This window comes from Sceloporus occidentalis, unplaced genomic scaffold (assembly GCF_023333645.1).
Source record: "Sceloporus occidentalis isolate IW3139 unplaced genomic scaffold, rSceOcc1.0.p SCAF_1, whole genome shotgun sequence".
NCBI lineage: Eukaryota > Metazoa > Chordata > Lepidosauria > Squamata > Phrynosomatidae > Sceloporus > Sceloporus occidentalis.
The window spans coordinates 42,387,181-42,407,987 of record NW_028316981.1 but is presented as its reverse complement, the minus strand read 5'-3'; the positions used below and the strand labels follow the sequence as shown (position 1 = coordinate 42,407,987).

General features: G+C 39.5%; 1 protein-coding gene across 1 annotated transcript in view; it reads right to left on the bottom strand.

Moving 5' to 3' along the window:
- Positions 1-20,807, bottom strand: part of CNTN6 (contactin 6) — a 316,406-nt gene that overhangs the window by 12,616 nt on the left and 282,983 nt on the right. The window contains exons 17-20 of the mRNA XM_089519787.1: positions 15,946-16,016; positions 8,777-9,011; positions 8,054-8,169; positions 6,650-6,836 (exon numbers count right to left, since the gene is read on the bottom strand). Of these exons, the coding sequence (XP_089375913.1) occupies positions 6,650-6,836; positions 8,054-8,169; positions 8,777-9,011; positions 15,946-16,016 (609 nt within the window). The remainder of the gene's footprint in view (positions 1-6,649; positions 6,837-8,053; positions 8,170-8,776; positions 9,012-15,945; positions 16,017-20,807) is intronic.

The window sequence follows — 20,807 nt, the reverse complement described above, 5'->3', positions numbered from 1 at the left end:
TGGAGAATCTTGTACAGTCATCTGATTATGCACAAGTACCTCCATGCATTTTGGGATCTAGTTCTAAGGATGGAAGGAATATTTTGTTTGTTTGTTGTGTATCATTAGAAATAATGTGTTTCTATACAAGGTGGGAAATCTCATTAGGAAGACTAATAGAGGAACAGTTTTCTCTCTATGTGAATAGCCCAGAGAGGGGAGAAAAATACATGCAAGGTTAAAATAGTTGAAAATTTGCATCTCTATCCTGATGACATGGGAATCTGACTTGATTGCAGAAAGTAATCCATGTATATTTGGCTGAACAAAACTCGGAAGACAGAGTTTGTCATGTCTGAGATTGTGACCTTTGTTCCAATGCTGTAATGATGTATTAAAGGGGATTTCTAGATAGGGTCTATCTTACTTTACAATATTTTTGTATGCCATGTGCACCTTATATTTCAATATGTACTACAGTGAGTCACACTGTTCCTTGAGTTGTAAGTAAATTTAACAATTCTGTTACTATTTTGTAAGTAAAAACTGCAAGTTTAGCTTGCTTACATAGTAAGCAGTCACCTGTGAAATACTAATAGAATAATTATGTGTGCCCCTTCCCCCCCCCCCCCCCCACTTTTGTTCTTTTCTGTAAACATAAGTCCCAGTGTATCTTCTCAGAATAAAGCATATTGAGGTTGGAGTCTAAAAATATAAACTCTGAAATGGTGCAATCTGTGTGATTCAAAGTTCATTTTAGTATTCTGTCCACAAGTGACTTACAAACAAAGAAAAGTCACAAATACTTTGAAGGTTATTTTTTTTCCCTCGTGGATTCAGACTCATGCCATACCATACCATATTATATTAACGATTCTCCTCTTTCAGTTATAATAAATTGATTTATGTTGCGTGTATATCCTGATTTTTAAAATAACATTCCCCCTTTGGTCTATATCTATATCTATCTATGTCTATAGCTATAGATCTGTATCTATGGAAACAATTAACAAACAGGATTGAAAAACATAACAAGCAAAACATTTTAGTTTCCACTTTTTTAGTTGCTAAAGATGCTCTAGACCACAGCAATCAGTGGTCAGACAATGCAAGTGACTTACACAAGTACCATCTCCTTCAGACATTTTGGACAATGTAGAATTTTTAGGATCAACAAACTTAAGACTCTATTACCACATGGCCTCCACGAAGAAGATAGTATCATCATCCACTAAAGAATGCTAGAAACAGCATTTTAAATTTCCATTTTGTGGAAGTTTTTAATCTTTAGCTATTGAAGAGGGTGGAAGCCCAAATGTTTTGTTTATGTTATATTTCTCAATCCTGTTTGATAATCACTTCAATATATATATATGTTGTTGGTTTGCTTTTTAATCTCACTCTCTCACTCACTCACTCACTCACTCACTCACTCACTCACTTCTTTTCTTAGGATAGATATTTTCTTCTTTTCCCTGGGAATAATTTAATCTTCAGTGCAGCAGTCTGCTTACACTGCTATGATGGCTGAGCAACGAATTGCAGACACCACCCTGGATGAGGACATAAAGCCAAAGGAGCAGCTGACAACAGGATCAGTTTCCATGCTTCTTGCCTTACATGTCCCCTGCCATGAGAAAGGATGAATACATAATAAGCTCTTCCTATTAACTGTTTGACTAATGCTGTTATCCACCCTGAAACAGGAATAAAGGAAAGTATTTTGACTATTGGTTTGTACAAACTAAAACAGACCCACTGGATAATGGTTGAGCGCTGAATCAATACATAGATATATATCAATTGAGTCAAAGCCTTCACCCTAGTGGGGAATAATAATTACTTTCCCGAAAAACTGGTCTTCCTCAAGTGTCAATTTCAGATATGTGATGACTCCTCCATGGTGCTCCCATAACTGAAAACATGCTTAATGTACTGGATATATACATAATGAAATTCTCTAATAAGGTTACAGTCCACCCTTGCCTTACATGGAGGATCCATTCTGGACATTCCCTGTAAGGCAAAAAGCGTGTATGCTCGAGCCTCATTAGATATAATGGGGCTCACGCACGCTGTGCAACTGCCATTCTCCTGATCCCCTGGCAGCTTCCACATAAACTGAAAGCCACCTATAATGAGCCTGCATATGGCGTGGGCTCATTGTATTTCCAGAATGTTATGATGTCAGAAGGGAATCTTTAGATCTCAAAGTGTCTATGGAGTTTATCACACGAGGGAAAATTAAACGTTTAAAATAGTAAGAACCCATTATTAACTCACAATTGTGCAAATGGTTTTCACATGTAAAGTGCTGTTATCCAGTGCAGAATCTGAGATCAATCTTCACTTGCATGCAAATGTGCAAATGTTTTTCACATGAAGGGACCAAATGTATCTCCATCCCCATAATGATAAAAGCACATGCATCCTGAAAAAGTTATCAAATGCACAAATTATTTTCACATGTAGACCACAACAAATCTCGGTGTATGTGTCCCTGCCTTCCCTCAGTGGCTGTTTCTTTAGAGCTCTGGTTTGGAGGGAAGGCTGAAGTGATCCCCAAACTGTCCCCTTTAAGGGAATGAGGACTTCAGCTCCCAGACATCTCAGCCATGTTGGCCAATAGCCTTGGATTCTGGGAGCTGAAATCCAAAATCTCTTAAAGGGGACAGTTTGGAGATTGCTGTGGCTGAAGCAGGAAGCACACACACAGAGAAACAGAGGAGCATTCCGGAACTCAGACAAGCATTCTGAGTTAAGCATTCATTCACTCTTCTCTCTCTCTTTCTTTCTCTGCCCTTTTGCATCAGCTGTTTGTTTTAAAACCTCTGGCTACAAAGAAGGGTGGGTACTTATTTTACTTATTCCATGGCACTGAAAGTAAACTTGCCACAAAGAACCATGGGAAATCTGGCAACAAACACAAAAACAAGGAGAATCCCATGAATAAACCACAAATAGCTTTCACAGTACAGCAATTGTGCAAAAAAGTGAATTAGTGAATGAAATAGAAATGAATTTCCAATATTTTCCCGAAAATGCTTATTTCCTGGTTCATGTCACTTTCTTGTTGGATTCTAAGCATTTTGTATGCAGTGTTGTGTGGAAACCATTCATGCAATTGTGCGTAATACACTGGGTACTTGTGGATTCTGACCCTTTTAAACTTCCAATTTCCCCCATGTGATAAACTCATATGTTTATCAGAATTTGTTCACCACGTTTGTTTGTTTTTTATGGGGGGGGGGAATAGAAAGAAGTCACACCTACAAGTAAAGAAATAGAATGGCCCTCACAAAGGAAATGTGTTGGGAAAATGTAAATAATCATAAGCATTCTGGTATCAAAGATTCCCTCAAGGTGTTTCGTTTTGTTTTGTTTCCTTTCCTTTCTTTTCCTTCTATACTTATAGACACAGAAAGGATTTATGGATAAAAATCTTTGACATAAATTTGTAGTAGGATAATTGTGTATGGGAAGGGCCTGCTGCACAATCTATAGTCCTTATTCATAGACATAGCATATTAGTCTGGAACGTCAGGATGCAAAGGGATCTTGTAGAACCTGTGAAACATAATGAGAAAAAAAGTTGCAGCATTACCTTTCGTATCCTTAGACTGCTTTCTCAGATGCATAATGTCCATTCCATGCATCTGAGGATGTAGATCAAGTCTGTGAAAGTTAACACTAAAACTTTGTTCACTTGGTTAATCTCAAGGGTGCTACAGGATCTCTTTGCATACTACATTCCTTATGTCATCTATGATGTGCATTATGTAGAAGAGTGTTTATAAGGACTCTGCATGCATTAAAAATAAATAACCACAAAATACCCTTTACCTGTGCATTAGTGGCCACCTCTCCATACGTAACCTAAAAAGGAGAAAGAGTTAAACGAAAAAGGGCAAGGCGATGTTCCAATTAGTTAAAAATATATTTCTTGGGAAACACTATTTTCATAATCCCAAAGGATTTTGAATGGACAATCTGAATAATAGGACTCTTAGATCCATGGAAAATAGGCGATAAACATCAAGATTTTCATGGACGATTGTAAACACAATCCTAGCTTTTATGAAATTCCAAATCTTTGTAATCAAAGAGAGAAAATGAGGTTGGGGATGTTTATTTCATGATATCTTCCAAACTGAAATTCTTAGTTATTTTACTGAAGTTTTTAGTTATTTCAGTTTAGATTCCTTATTATAAATATATATGATCCTTTTTGAATATATTCTGCCTCTAGGCTATTCTGAAGCTACAGATTTTACTATATCTTTGCCTGGTGCTTCAGTAGGAAACAACTGAAAAGAGATATATCCTCATTAAAACCCATAATAAAAGCCCACAGTACAGGTGTACAAAAACCTATTGAAATGAATGAGTATAAGCACAACTAGCTTTTTGATGGATTGTAGATTTCCTATGGTAGTGCTATAATGAAGCAGCAACCTTCAGTTGAAAAGAAAAATGTGTCCAAAGAGGCTGAAGCAAACAAAGGTAAGGCTATAAGTCCCCTTTCCTTTTTTTAGCTGAAATTTCTAACATTGGAAACAACTTGTTTAAGGATTAATAGAAATTCCAGCTGTAAATGTGATCAAGCTTCAAAATGGCAAAAGGAGCAAAAGTGTTAGTTACATTCAGTAGCTACCTCCATCCCCAGATTACTTTCAGATCCATTCCACAATATGCATGCCAGTTTCTGGGGGGCGGGGGAACTACACTTCTTTTCTTCTGGGTGCTAATTTTTCTCTGTCCTTATAAAGCATAGGGTACACCTTGCACAATATTACTACTCATTATCCAACATTCTGAAACAAATTCATGCTATGTGAACATGTTTTCTGGATGGGAATTTAGTAGTGTGATATAGCCTTCAATCCATGCTGTCATGAGGTGTGATGTAAACATTTTGTGCCTCATGTTTTCCAGGATTACTGGTTAGGACAATTATTATTATTACAAGGAACACAAGAAGTGGCAATGATCCAGAATTTCACATGCAAATCTGACCTGGGCCTACCTGAAAATGCCAGGGAATGAAACTGGTTTTTTACATACAAAATCTATGTTCATACACAGAGATGCTGTCCTTTTTGGCTTCATCTGCACTGCAGAAATAATCTAGTTTGACACCACTTTAACTGCCATGGCTCAATGCTATGGAATTCTGGAAATTGTGGTTTTGTGAGACGTTTAGCCTTCTCTGTCAGAGAGGTCTGGTACTGCAACAAACTACATTTCCCAGAATTTCACAACATTGAGCCATGACAGTTGAAGTGTCAAACTGGATTATTTTTGCAGTGCATATGCAGCCTAGGAGTCTCCCCAAAATCTAGGCCCTTATTTTGTAGTTCTTTTCACCTGAAACCAGTTCTTATAATATAACTTCTCTCATCCAGTTCTACCTTAGTCATTTAAAGATTTGATCCTGCCAGGCTCTCTCCTGTTGTACTACAGAAAACTGTCACTTTTCACTTGGCAAATCCAAATATTTCTGGATCATGACCACTCCATGAGGGTGTTGTTGCAATTACAGTAACCCTTTGCAACTGTTAAGAATCTTGAGTCCTTTAGCTCCTTCTTCCATGGCCAAGAGAGACTCCAGATAGTGGCAGTACTCATCCTCAGCCTATTCATTCTCAGAGTCCTCAACCAGGTTGGATATAATGCCCTATGAAATCAATCATAGATTGATCAAATGCTAGATTGAGAGAATTTTCTTTGATTGGTTTCATAGGGTGTTGGAGGTTCGTTAAGGACTCTGAGGATGGGTAGGCTGAGGGACCTGAGGCTGAAGCTGAAGTTGAGCCTGAGCCAGTCCCTAGTTCTTCTCTGCCAGATCCAGCAGAGCCTGTGGCCTCCCAGGAAGGTCAGCAGCCAAGCCTCCTGGCAGCAGATCCTTCAGGCATGGATGATGGACAAGGGACAGTACCTACCTTCAGCCAGCAATGAGCAGAAAGGGAGGGCCTCTGGCATTCAAGGAGGCTTTATGAAAAACACCAAGGTAATCAACACCAGCTAGACTCTTATGGCTAGGGAATTTAAACAGGTGCAGGACTCCAGCCTCTGTGTCAGGAATTATCTGAGCTTTCTTGCTAAAGCACTCTTGATCCTGACCTCCCTTGTTTCCTGGCTGGAAACCCTGCTCTTCAGATTTCTGGTCACCTTCTGTCCCTGACTTCTTGACCTTGGATCTGTCTATATGTCTCGTCACTCTCTGGAACCTTGGGCTTCGGATCTCTGACAACTCTCTTGGTTTGTACTCTTGGACTCTCTTGCTTGCTTTGTTAGACTGCATTAAATTTTGGATATTGTGCTGTGTGTTGCTATTAGCCTTCTTGACTGCTTTCCCAGGACATAGGGCAACATTGTGACAACACATAAATGCTGTCGGTTGTGTCCTTAACAGTCTCAGAAAAGCACACTAATCTCCTACAATTTTTATTACTGATTTATTCCTACAAAATAGATCACTACTATGAACTTGTTGGTGAAGCATGGTGCTCCAGAGTCGACTCTGTTGGCAGTGGAAAGCTTTTGTCTAATGATATTGACCAAAGGACTGATCTATTATTGCCCATGCAACATATAAACATCATATACAAATGTGATGCTAGGCAGATGTTCTTATGTTTTATAGGCATGGGTTATTCTATATACTCACGTGATTTTTTGGTAGTAATATTAACTGGAACACTGGATGGTCCACTCCCAGCTGTGTTGAAAGCCCTCACTGAGGCGAAATACATTGTATTGGCTTTGAGATTGGTAATGTTTTTTGCTGTGATGTTACCCGTGACTCTGACTTTGCTGGTTGTAGAGTCTCTTGAATCATCTGTCCAGTATAAAACCTAACATTTAAGAACAAAGACAATGCATTGCTTTTCTCCAGATACAACCTTGGTAAGAAAGCAGACAAGTTGACAAATAAGTGCTTTAAGAAGAACAGCTGATTTTATAATTGAAGTCATCAGGATCTAAAAGCATACTTGAATATTTATAGCTTTTACTGCATCCTGAATACAAATAGGGGGAACCATACCTACAAACCTGGAATGCTTTGCTTTATAGCTATCCACAGGAGACATGCTGATAAAGTAATGCTTAAAAGAGAGCTAGCATGGTGTAGTGCTTTGAGTATTGGATTAGGACACCGAGAGATCAGCATTTGTATCCCTGCTCAACAATGGAAGCCCATTGGGCAAGTCACACTCTCTCAGCCTCAGAGGAAGGCAATGGCAAATCCACATCTGAACAAATTTGCCAAGAAAAACTCATGATACCATGATAGGTTTGCCTTAGGGTCACGTTAAGTCAAAAATGGGTCAAAGGCACACAACAACAACAACTTAAAAAGTGTCTATAAATAATTTAAGCATGAAAGAAAAAAAACTTCAAAAGGAATGAGGAAGAGTTCTTGAGGAAATTTAATTATTAAATTTCCTGTCCATTTAGTTACAGTTTAACAACTATAAATTCAGACCTTCCTTTAAGCTCTAGCAAAATTTGATTGAGGAGAACATGAACTCATTCTCCAAATGTAGAGCCTTACCTAACTATGCACAAGAGTTACCAGAAAGTTTGGATAAATACAAAAAATCTTAGGGGAGATAACCCTAACAAGAAATAGCACTACAAGAGGTCTATGGGGAACAAAAGCAACCACCACCACAACAATTCTATTGACAGTTGAAAATAGTAGGTAGAAATGTAATACTGGCTGATGAGGTTCTCAAAGAAAGAATCTTGATAAATTGAACAGTATATTTGAAGGAAAGGAAAATCTAATTTGCAGATGGAAAATAGCATGCAAACCCATCCAGAATAGTGAAGTTAAAAAGGAAATGTATTTGTGGAAGAAATAGTCACACTGCATCAATGTGCAACATGAACTATTGGCACAAAGGGAGAAAACCTACTTAAAACAAAAAAGGAAATTCTAGAGAACGTAGATTATGAAGGATGGAGAGGAGACTGGTAGAGGTGTGGACGTGTGCTATATATATATATATATTGGATGAACCAGACAAATTTGTTTGAAAATAGCATAGAATATGAAGTGTATCACCTCATAGCCAAGAACTCGTCCTGTGTGTCTGTTCCATGCAACTGGATTCCAAGAAACTTCCATTTCAGATGCGGAGATACTTTGTACAGAAGTTCCAGTTGGTGCTATCTGTGGCTCTAGTAGAAGGAGAAAAGGATTGAAGATCTTGTAAAGACATATTTCAGTAGACCAAATCTGAATCTTGCATTAATATCAAGCAAATAGAAGATATAGGCATATACAGTGTGCCCTTTTTTTACACGGGGGATCCGTTCTGGACGGCCGCCCCCCCCATGTAAAAAAAAACGTATGCTTGAACCCATTGAAAATAATGGGGCTTGTGCATGGCGCGGTGGCATGGCGGTGCATGTGCGCCATGGGCATGCACCCCATTATTCTTAATGGAACGTGCTGCCCCTTGTGCCCCATGTGCTCCCACGGGCTCCCTAGCAGATTTCAGCGTATACTGAAAACCACATATGGTGCGTCTGCGTATGACATGGGCACACTGTAAATCATGACAACAATTTATATCCATATCCAAAAAGTTCCTGCAGCACCAACAAAATGCTGATGATATGACATATTACCCACTGAACCACTACAGTATCATGTTGTCATTGTGGACAAATATATCAGTGTGAGAATTTTGGATGAGGTACAAATCCTACATTCTACAGCAATTGCCAACATAAGATGACACAACAGTGTCATAAATGTTAATCAATGGATAGCTTTGCTTACCATCTTCTCCAGAGTAGACAATATATATTGGGCTCAGAGTGCCTACTCCTTCATGATTGAAGACTCCCACTTTTACTTCAAAAGGGAATAATGGTGTGATGCTTTCATTCCTGTAGATATATTTGGATGCTTCTACTGAGGAAGCAACAGCTTTTGTCCAGCTTGCTGAGCCAAGGGGCCGGAACATAATGATGTATCCAAAACCTTCCCCATTTTGTAGTTCCTCAGGAATTGACTGCAAGAAGCACAGTAATCGATCAATAACCACTTGCAAGCACAGTATACACTTTTTAAATTGAATCTTCACTCTATCTGTATATTTTAGTTGCATTGATTTGGTTGACTGTGCTTCCGAGGAGATAATAATGTTTGCTCCATCAATCAATTTAATATTGAAAATAACAATAAAAAATAAATCTATTAAAACCAAAAGACCTAATCAGCAGCATTAAAAGAAGGCACAACGTTTTCAAAATTAAAAGCTTTTCATTATCAGCTCAGTCTGAAGTTGATTTTCCCTCCCTGTAACATCACAGGCACAGCACAAAACACAAGCTTTAATATGTTGAGCTGCTAAACTGTGAGGAATTACAACAGAAGGGAACCAGTTGTTGCTATCTAACGTTTTTGCTTAATCTTCAGGCTAGACTATATGAGACGCACAAGATCCATGAATGGATTGCCTGACATTTCTGATTTATTTAATACTCACATAGGATGTGGTGTGTGCAAATTTATTTGGAATAATGAAAATTAATTCCTCTCCCTTTGCTATTTCCATTCCATGTGAGAACTGGAAGGTACCTTGCAGGTCATTTAATTCAATGGAGTATCTGCAATACAGAAAGGATCTATGCCATCCCTGACACTAACTGTCCAGCCTCCACTTGAACATTCCCAGTGAAGAAAAATCCACCACTTGCAAAAGCAGTCTTTCCCACTGTTGAACTCCTCTTACTTTAAGGATGTTTCTCCTAGTGCATAGTGGAAAACTGCTTTCCTGCCGTTGCCCTCCATTGGTTCTAATCCTGCCTTTTAGATCAACAGGCAAGGCCCAGACCAGGTTTGGGATCAGTGCAGGGGGTATCTCACTCCCCAAATATGGGCCCCATATTGGGAGAGAAGTGACATATAAATCAAATAATAAATAAATAAATATGTTGGGGTGAAGTGCCTCTTCCCATCCAGACCATGGCCACACAAACACACTAGCCTTTTAGATCTATGGATATAGTGATCTCATATATCTCTTTTTGTCATGTTCCCTCCAAGCTAATCATCCCACATGACTATTCCAAAATTAAGCAAAACTATAGTCCTATTCAGGCTAACCATTTCAACAGTGTAGGCTAAATGGATGAGCAGGATGCAAGCCCAACTGGGACAAGCTGAGCATGTATGGGAGGGTGCGGCCACTTGAACCTGAAGAGAACTAGACTGTTATCACTTAAATCCCAGGTGCTCATTGAAATCTGGTTTTAGTAGAATCATCTGTAGAGTGGTGAAGATGAAAATGTGTCCAGTTGCCTATGTGAAAGTAGGCCCTGAGCATAAAATAAAACGACATAGGCACCATACAGACAGGCCAAAATAAAGCTGCTTCGGGCCACTTTGGAGGTATGCTATTTAAATGATGCATGCGTCCTAAGAGTACAGAAGCCACGCCAAAGCCACGATCCAGTCCTAAGGACTGGAGTGCAGCTTTGATGCAGCTTCTGAACTCTTAGGACACATGCATCATTTAAACAGCATACCTCCAAAGTGGCCCGAAGCAGCTTTATTTTGGCCTGTCTGTATGGAGCCATAGCTAGTCAAAGAGCCTGAAGGGAGGCATTTGGTGAAGGATGTCATAAATACATGACAGTTCTCACACTCTCCATTCTCATAGTGAAGGGATATAAACAGTGGGATCCCCAAAGGATCTATATTTGAGTAGATGTTATTAAATTTATTCATAATTTATTTCATACTCTCCAACAATTCATGGATGAAAACCAGGTCATGTGTGACCAAGTCCTAATGTAATCAAGATGGCAAAAGGTATTAGTGAGGAAAAGCATATAAACTAGTAGATGCTTGCAGCAATTCACTTTTCCTGAGGCTATTGGGGTGGCACGGAGACATCACACATGTGCCACTCGGCAGTGCATGCATGATGTCATCGTCACATGTCCCATGTGGATGGTGCCATGTAACAATGGCACAGTTCACACGTGCTAGGGTTAGGGAGCATGTGGTTGGTGCACGCTCCCTAACCCTAGTATCGTTGCTAGTACACTGCTTTATGGTGGTCTGTACCGCACCATAGTGATGGGAACCAACTTGGATAGCTTTAGTAGGGAATTGGACTGGAGTATAAGAATTTTAATAACTATTTGTAATTATGGATATGTGTCGCTAATCATATCAGAGGCAGTATGCCTCTATACAGCAGTTATTGAAGAGTAGGCAGAGGAGGGTGTAGTTTTACACCTTCTTGTGGGCTTCTCATAGGAACTGGAAAAAGATGAATATGACTAAAGGTGGGGAGGATTGAAGGTTTGCTTTTATCTTCTGTTTACACTTCTGGGAGATGGATGACAGGAAAAAAGGTAAACAGTTGCAACATTTGTGAAGTCAAAGACTTTCACACCCAGCATCCATAGTTTTTGTGGGTTTTTCAGGCTATGTGGCTATGTTAATTTAACTTATGTTACTTTGAGAAATATAGGAAATCTGTTCTTTTATACATGCAGGCTTGTAGTGTTCACTGAGACAGATACTAGAAAAACAGAAGGTAAGTGGTATGCTTGTGTGTGTTACAGTATACACTACTTGCTGTACCATTTAATTTGTTTGCAATGTTCCTATAATCTCAGATTTAATCTGGTTGGCTAGTCTATTTATTACACTGAAGCAGAATCGTTGTGTTCTGTTTTTGTTTGCTGATCCTGTAAAGTAAAAGCTTCATGTCAATCAAAGTAATTTGCAACATACTGGGGGCTTGGATAGACTCAGGAACATTTATGTCTATTAGTAGAAAGCAAAAGGAGGGGAATGAGAGGATAAGAACGAAGTAAATGATGTACTGTAGGAAATACATTTTTAAACCTCTATTTAAAACGAAAAAGTTTAAACGTGTTTAGAGAGTAAAGAGGTTTTTTTTTTTTTTAACTACTATTATATCTTTGCAATGCCCCAACATTTCTTGCCTGAAATGTTATCCATTTTCTGGCTAATGATTGAAAATATCCCCTTTGTTCCTGGTTTCTCTTTCAGTAGGCCGATGCACAGACAACTGTCACCTGTCAAGTCCATGGGAATAAAGGACTCTCAGTTTTTATATGTTCCTTGTCACATGCTGTCAGAAGAACATTTTCTCTCAGAAACTTGGGTGCAATGCTGCTGCGTGTTAAAGGAACACAGCTAAAATGATGTATTGGACTTATGCCATAGCTATATTTGTATTGTAGCTGTATAAAAATGTGTATTGTATAAAAATAAACAATGAGAGAGAGGGCAGCTTAAGTCAACCCTAGGAAAAGAAAAGAAAAATCATTTATCATTACATTTGTGATGATTCACACATTTTTGCAGGAAAAAAAAATTCCTCAAGAGAGGGTTAAAAGATCTCTCATCATGTACAGTACCACTTACTTAACACAATCAGTTTATTTACTTAAAGAAAAACACCCTCTACTTGTGTGTATGCAATTCAGTGTGTATGACTACTCATCCCATACAACTGCCCCCCCCCCCCTTTCTTCACACTATCTTTTTCCCACCAGCATCTTCAAGCAAGGCTGCATCCAGACTGAAGAAATACCAGTAGTCCAGTTTGAGACCACTTTAAATGCCATGGCTCAGTACTATGGAATCCTGAGGATTGTAGTTTGTTGCTGCACCAGAGCAGAGCCACAACAAGCTACAATGCAGTGCAAATGCAGCCTAAGTGTCCTATTCAAATTATTTTGGTGAATCTATGAGAAAGGGACACATTTTTTAATGGCAGGGCCCAATTTGCATAGGAAAGGTCGCAGGCTCATGCCACGCATCTCCGGTTAGCCAGTTAAGGGTTGGAAGACAACCTATTTTGAAACCCTGGAGGGATACTGGAGGTCTGCATAGACAACACTGAATGTGATTAATCAAAGGGCCTAACTTAGAATAAGGCAGACTCCTATGTCATTACATTTCTCCAAAGCACGTTAAAAATTTCATAATTACCACAATGCTTTGAGGTTTGAGTGGCCAAGACATCTGAGATGTATGAAAACACATCTGCATGTGGGCAGATGAATTCAGAGTGGAAAAACAGAAAGAAGAGCATAAAAAAAACCCACAATTATTTTGATGCAACATATATTCCATTTCAGATAGGTGGTCTCTTTCTCAGTATCATGGGCCAAATCAGGAGGTTGGCAGCTTTCTGCCCACCAGATTTTGTTGTTCTGCAACTCCCCAACACCACATGAGGAACGACAGGAGTTGCAGTTTCAACAACAGCTAGACCACAAGTTTCCTATGTCTGACTTAATTCAATTCACTTTCTCCTCTCTAGTGCTTTGAAAAGACCCTGAAAAATGTGGGAAATTAAATCCCTTCAGTTTTGGCAAAAGAGAGATTCAGCTCATAAACCCATACAAAGCCATGTAGTGTGCTGAGTTGGAATGTTGAGCTAGAAATAACTCTTCTAGCTGTTGCATATCACCACATGACACTATAACTTTCTTAGTATGCTAATACTTATGTATTTCTGTTGCACATTGTTCACTCCATTTTTTCAGCTGGAATTTCAAGGCTAGGACATCAAGGGGAGTGTGACAAAAATTCAGCTTCTTTTTAAAAGGCTTTTTGAAAAGATCCCATGCTATTCCTCTTTTAGGGTTTATTCTTATAAATGCTTTTGTTAACATTTAGCCTTGATCATTCTTCTTCCAACAAACACTTTTATCTTTCAATCATCTGAAATGGAATATGTGTTCCATCAAAATAATTGTGCGTGTGTGTGTTTTAAAAAAAAGTATGAAAATAGTTTAAATATTTGAGAGCTACAAAGAAAATTCCAGGAGCTTCTGGAATTGTTTGTTTTGTTTTGCTTCATTTTGATTTGTTTTGCTAAGGAAAACACTTCTGCTTTGTATGGACTTTTGACATCTTTCTTTAGATTTCAAAACTTTCTCCTCTTTGTCTGTCCTTTCAACAAAATCCTTTTTTTCTATCTCTTATTTCTGAGGGGGATATAATCCTTCTGGAAACTAGGTGCACTCAGGCTGACTCTGAAGCCTTTAAGCCTTAAAGTTTAAGGGCAAATCCAAATCCAAATGTCAGGTTGAGATCTGAATTACACTGGCTATCATTTATTCTAACGAGCCAATGTGGCATAGTACTTTGAGTGCTGGACTAGGACTGTGGGAAACCAGAGTCTTGAATCCCCATTTCGACACAGAAAGCCATTGGGTGGCTTTGTAAAAGTCAAACTCTCTCTCAGTCTCAGAGGAAGGCAATGACAAACACCCTCAGAACAAATCTTGCTAAGAGAATTCCAGGATAGTTTCATCTTAGGGTCATAATAAGTTGGAAATTACTTGAAAGAACTCAGCAACAATAATTCATGTTGCTGATAATTGTCTACATCCAGCAAGCATATCAATGAAGAACTTCTCTATAGAGTGAGGCCCTGAGCAAAGGGCTTCCTCTGGGACTGAGGCAGGCCAGATTTTGCAGGTCTATTTATTTCTATTATTTTCTTCTCCAGTTTGTCTCTGTTCCACTTCCCTTCCTTTCTTGTGTTCCCTCTGTCGTATTTCAGTGTGCAAGCACCTCAGGGCCTGGATTTTTCTACTTGTAGTCTTAGAACAACATGGACACTGATGGTGTGTACATACTGAATTATATATTTGAATATGAAATGAACTGCATTACTTACCTTTCATATTACCTCCCAACCCTCATCCATTATTTCTGCACTTGGACTGATGCACTGGCTCACACCAGTTTATGTTATCTGTAAGGGCTCAACTTCCTTTTTATGTGGTTAGATATATTTCCTCAGTCATTTCCTATTTGGACTAGGGAGTTTCTTTCCATGCATAAGTTTTAAAATGTCAAGTACATCTCCAAGAACTACTAAATTTAAAAATAATAAACATTTGCATGGGACATTTTGCAATGTGGTGCTATGAGGGACAATCTCATTCCATATCATATAGAATGTATGATACCGTACTTTACAAATAGTCATGTTTCTTAATCTAGTGGATGTGAGTGAATGACCAGCTGTTTCCCCAAAGTGCCAAGGACTGGAACCCTATTTGTGCCATTGGCTACACCTGTTTCTTTCTTGGAAACGCACAGACAACTGGCAGCCAAATAGCTCATGGACTGGCATAGGACCATGGATCACCAGTCTGAGTAGCAATGTTTTACATCATGGATGGGCAATATATAGCACTGCTGATGGTGTAGCATCACATTGCCCACTACTCATCTCCACTGATTATGTTGGCTAGGGATGATGGGAGTTGCAGTACAATTAAATCTGGAGAGCCACATAATACCCATCCCTCTTTTCAGTTAGTTTAACTTCATGTTTTCAGTGAAATTTGAAGAGGTGAAATGAACATACTTAAATACAGCCTATGAAAACTGCCATTCAAATGCTAAAGAAGATTGCAAAAGTGATTGTGAATTAGGGTGGGGAGCATCTTCATTTACCTTCTAAGCCACTGTTGCTTAGAAATAAATGTGATTTCAGTGGAATTTACCCACAAGTAAGTGTGCTTAGGGGTTGAAGCTTTAGGCATGAATTATCCTTTGGGTATATTACTAGTCTTCTAAATATACACTGAGTGGTATTTCATTCTGAAAGGCCATGTCTTTTTTCATGCATGACAAGATATGCCTTGGCAGCATAATATTCAAAACAGGGGATGGGGAGACATAGACAAGCAAACAAAACAGTGTAGAATATTTAATGCGGAAAATACCTAAACAGATTAGAGTGTTAAGCTGCCTTCTGCATAATGATGATAAGAGGGCTACAGATGACTTCTAAACATCTTTATAACATGCCTCTCACAATTTACTTCTCTAAATTGCTAACAATGGCATAGGAAACTTGCTTTTGCTACACCTGTCATGTAATTTCCTTCATTACGTTGAAGAGCTGAGATTGATTTACAAATTACCTCCCATGTGATGACGAGTTCAGACCGACTTCCACCACCTCCACTCACATTTGCTGGCGCCACTGTGGGAACTGAAAAGGGGAAAAATCCACAGATAATTCTGTGTAATTAACAAAACATTTATTATTCTCTAAATCCCTTGTATAGTTGCATGACAATATGAAGGGAGGACACAGCACATGTGATTCAAAGTCTACAGTGGAGTTCATAGCATCACAGCTGGCAATGGAGAAGCATTCATTCAATTAACAGAAAACTTCATGGTTTAATTTGTTGTGGTAAAAAGGGGTTGTCCATGTTAGCTCAACCTCCAAAATGCCTGAAAATTACAACTGCTAAGGGCCACATGCTCAAAAACACCCCAGCAGAGAGACAGAGGACCACAATGACTATCTGGGGCCAGGGGAAAGAAGCGGCTGCTGGTTCTACTGCTGCTTTGGACTTCTGTCTCCTTAGTGGGACACCTCTTTTCACAGGTCTGGGGCCCTGACTTAGCAGACTTGTGCTGGGTGCAGAGGGTGAGGGCCTGGTTTTTTTCTTGCAGAGAAAAAGTTTATTACATGTTCTGACCATCTCTCTTTTTATCATCTGCCTGTCTATTTAGTGTACTGTTTTTAATAGCTACTGGCTTGTCAGCCTAATACAGGAAGGATGTGCTTTGCAGAGGAGGGAAGGGAGACACAGTTTGAGCAGACATTGGAGTCATATAGGTTAAGGGGGGATACGGAGGGAAGAGACAATTAAAATATCAAGGAAGAGGGGAACACAAGAGGGTGTTTGTAGTCCCCAAACTGTCTCCCAACCCAAATAGTATGGTAACTTTGGCGATACTCCCCCGAGTTGAAAATGCTGCTGCTGAATGCCAGGTCAGTTAATGGAAAAGCAGCAAGCAGCTGCCATTCAAGACCCCATTCTGGATGAACAAGCTGACCTTGCCTGTATTACAGAAATCTGGTTGGATGAGGCTGGAGGGGGTGGTACATTTCTTTCAGGTTTGTCCACCAGGCTTCCCTGTGCAGCAGCGGGCAAGACCCGGGGGGGAGGGGGGGCAGGTGGAATTGCAGTGGTCTATCATGATCTGGCTCCAATCACACAGTCTACAGGTTTTTAATGTGTATACCTAAAGATGGGTAGCTGGAACAGAATAAAGATTCTGTAGGTGTACCTCCCTCCCAGCTGCTCCTCAGTCTCCCTTCCTGAGTTAGCTGGGCTGGTCTCAGGGTTGGTGCTGGGGAACATCAACATCCATGCTGAGACTGCCCTTTCAGAAGTGGTTCAGGACTTCATGGCCTCTATGACAACCATGGGTCTGTCCCAACTGGTATCTGGCCCAACTCAGGCTGCTGGGCACACTCTGGACCTTGTTTTCTGTGCTGAGTTGTGTGATGATCTTGGTGTGGAGGAACTTGCGACACCTCATTATCTGGTCAGGTTTAGACTAATTGGATGTGAAACGGATTAAGATGGTCTGCCCCAGGAGGTTGATAGGTCCAGATGGATTCCTGAAGGATATTGGGAAGTCATCTCAGCAGGCAAATCTGTTGAAGCTCTGGTTAACCTTTGGAATGGAGAAATGGCCAGGGCAGTGGACAGAGTCACTCTTGACCATCCCCACTTATGGAGTGGAGCCAAACCAGCCCCCTGGTTTTCCAGGGAGTTGATGATGATGAACCGAGTGAGATGGAGACTAGAACAACATTGGTGAACCTGACCAAACACAGGCTTGAACCTATCTGAAAGCCTACTCCATGGCTGTGAGGCAAATAAATTCTTTTTTTGCTGCCAGCATTGCATCAGCAAGGAGCCATCCAGAAAATTTGTTCCAAGTGTCAGGGGTTTCTTACATACTGACCCTCAAGTAGAAAATGCAGACCACTCAACAACAACAGGACAATTTGTACATAAAATCACTCAGATCTGCTCCAACTTGGATGGTGTAGTTGATACAGTGCCAGTGGATGTAACCTTGACACCTGTCTGTCCAGTGTTAATGGATACTTTTCAATTTGTGCAGTCTGAGGATGTGGTCAGAATTCTTGGAGAGGTGACAGCCACCACTTGTGTGTTGGACCCTTGTCCATCTTGGCTTAAACAGGCCAGAAGGGGGCTGGCTGAGTGGGTGAAGGAGGTAGTCAATGACTCCCTACAACCAGGCAGAGTTCCCCCTTCTAAAGGAGGCAGTTGTGAGGCTTTGATGAAAAAGCCATCCCTGAATCCCACTATAATGAATAATTATCGGCCAGTGCCCAACCTATTTTTGCTATTTAACATATACATGAAACCACTGGGAGAGGTCATCCATAGTTTTGGGGTGTGATACCACCAATATGCAAATGACATGCAACTCCACTACTCCTTTCCACCTCAATTCAAGGAGGTTGTGCTGGTTATGAGTTACAAAGCCCTCTATGGCTCAGGACCAGGCTCCCTGAATGTATCTTCCTGAATGAGCTGCCCTGGGCTCTGAGATCGTCTGGAAAGACCATTCTCTCTGTCCCACCACCATCAGAAGCACAGTTGGTGGGGACATGAGAGAGGTCCCTTTCCATGGCTGCCCCAAAACTTTGGAACTACCTTTCCAGGGAGACCAGAATAACCTTCTCTTTGTTGGTCTTCTGCTGGCAGACTAACACCCCAACTTGTGGTGTTATATTGTTTTAATGTGTTTTAAGCATTTTTAATCTTTTGAAATGGTATTTGATATTTTAACATGCAATTTGTTTTAATAATGTAGTAATTTAATTCTGTTTTAATGTACTATTTTGTATGTTTTAATTGTATTTTTTTAAATATTGTAAGTCACTCTAAGTCCCAGGTTTGGGAGAAAGATGGGATATAAATTGATGATGATGATGATGATGATGATAAATATGATATGGCAGTGGAGCAATGAGAACTTGGAAAATTCACTACGTTAATTCTTTAAATCATTTCTTTGTAATGCACTACCACACTGTGTTGAACAGTATTGTCTTATTCTTATTTTTATTCTTCTTATTATTATAGTTTATTTCTAAAGCACTGTAAATGTACATTAGGAAATGTCTTCCTGAGTAATGAGGGTTTCATGTACACTACACAGTTCTAGCACTTCCATACCACTTTAAATGCTTTCAGATTTGTGAGATACTAGGCCATGTATACATGACAAAATCAATTGGTTCCCCCCTGCCCTTACTACAACCTGTTTTCATGATGCATGGCCAAAACCCTGATTTCACTGGACTTTCTTTGCGATGTGTGGCCAGCTCCACATTGAATCTGGGCCATTCATGCCCTAAACTGCATTAAAAAGTTTAATGCAGTTTTGCCTCAGATTTTCCAAGGAAATTTGGAGGGCTCTGGAGTGATGCTAGGCAGCTGTTTATACATGCATTCCACTGTATCACCCAGCACCACTGCCACTGCCACAAGTGCCTTGTTTTCAACCTCAAAGGGAGCAACTCATACCATGGGCAGTATGTTGGGCAGTACTGTGGAATGTATGTGTAGACAACTGCCGAGCATCACTCCAAAGACTTCCAAATTTATATGGCAATGTCAAACGTCCTCTGAACAAACCCTGCCAAGAAAACCACATAAGTCAGAAATGACTTGAAGGCACACAATAACAGTATCAAAAGAATTCAGAGCTGTGTACAGTAAAGTCAATACTAACAGGTTAAAATGGCGTAAACAAAAGAAATAAACGGGTTTACATAGCCAAGCTAGGATTCAAGGCCTTGGTCTCTAGAGTCATAGTCCAAAACTCAAACTATTACACCATGCTGACTCTCAACTTTTAATTATCGCTGTACAATATTGCTACACATGTTGTTTCAATTTTTGTTTTTTTAGACATTTTATATTTATGAGAAGGAATTAGTTTACTCTTCAGAAATTTTTTGGTACTACCATTCACTTTGAATGGCACGTCTTAGATTTGGAAAAATTTAAGGAAAGGGGAAAAGGATAGTTAACTAAATGAGGAATGAAAAAGAGACTTCTAAGCCAAGCTCAACTAGCATTCCACTGTTCCTTGAACCAGTTAATACTCAATTAGTGCTTGTGTTTAAAAGAGTTCAGTATTTATAGTATTTGCATGGGAAAGAAATTTATACTACTGTTCAACAAAGCCTCAATTGGGTCATAGTTGAGAAACAGATGAAAATTTACGGTTAACTGCATCAGCAGAGGCTCAATTAATTCTCAGCTCCATTTTAATGAAATGAACAGTGGCTCATTTGCCTGCAGGAATGTATGAACATTCAGCTGGGTTTTAGCTGGCAATGTAGGCCATAGAAGATAGACTTTCTTAGTCACTCTTTCTTTGCTATTTATTTGTCACACCTGTTGCTCAGAGGTGGGTTTTTAATTAGCAATCCAGAATCTTAGCAGTTGGCTGCACAGCAGATTTGTTTCCCTATTATCTACAGAACATTTAAACAGTCAAGTAAGTAAAGTTTAGCCAGATCTCCAAGACCTCCAGGATCAATATTTTAACCTGAACATGCATGAGTGCTTTTCTGATGTTTCTATATCTTTTATATCCCAGATTTCAATTATCTTAAGGAGGGGATATCTAATCAATGCATAGTTCTCCACAAAAGGTCAAAGTTTAATGAAAAAATTGTTTTAAAAAGAGGTATACAGTATTGTTTCTTGCTGGCTATCTAGTATTGTGCAGTGTGTAAAATCAGCATAATAAGCAAATACTTGAGAAAAAAAATTATGTTAATTGAATGGGTTTTTAAATAATGAGGGAAAGTTAACATTTTACTTACTTTACAGTGCCATACTCCTTAATATTTGGCACCAGAAACAGGCGGCTTTCAGTCATTATTTAATTTCCCATATCCCTTTATCTTCAGTCACTTATCAGA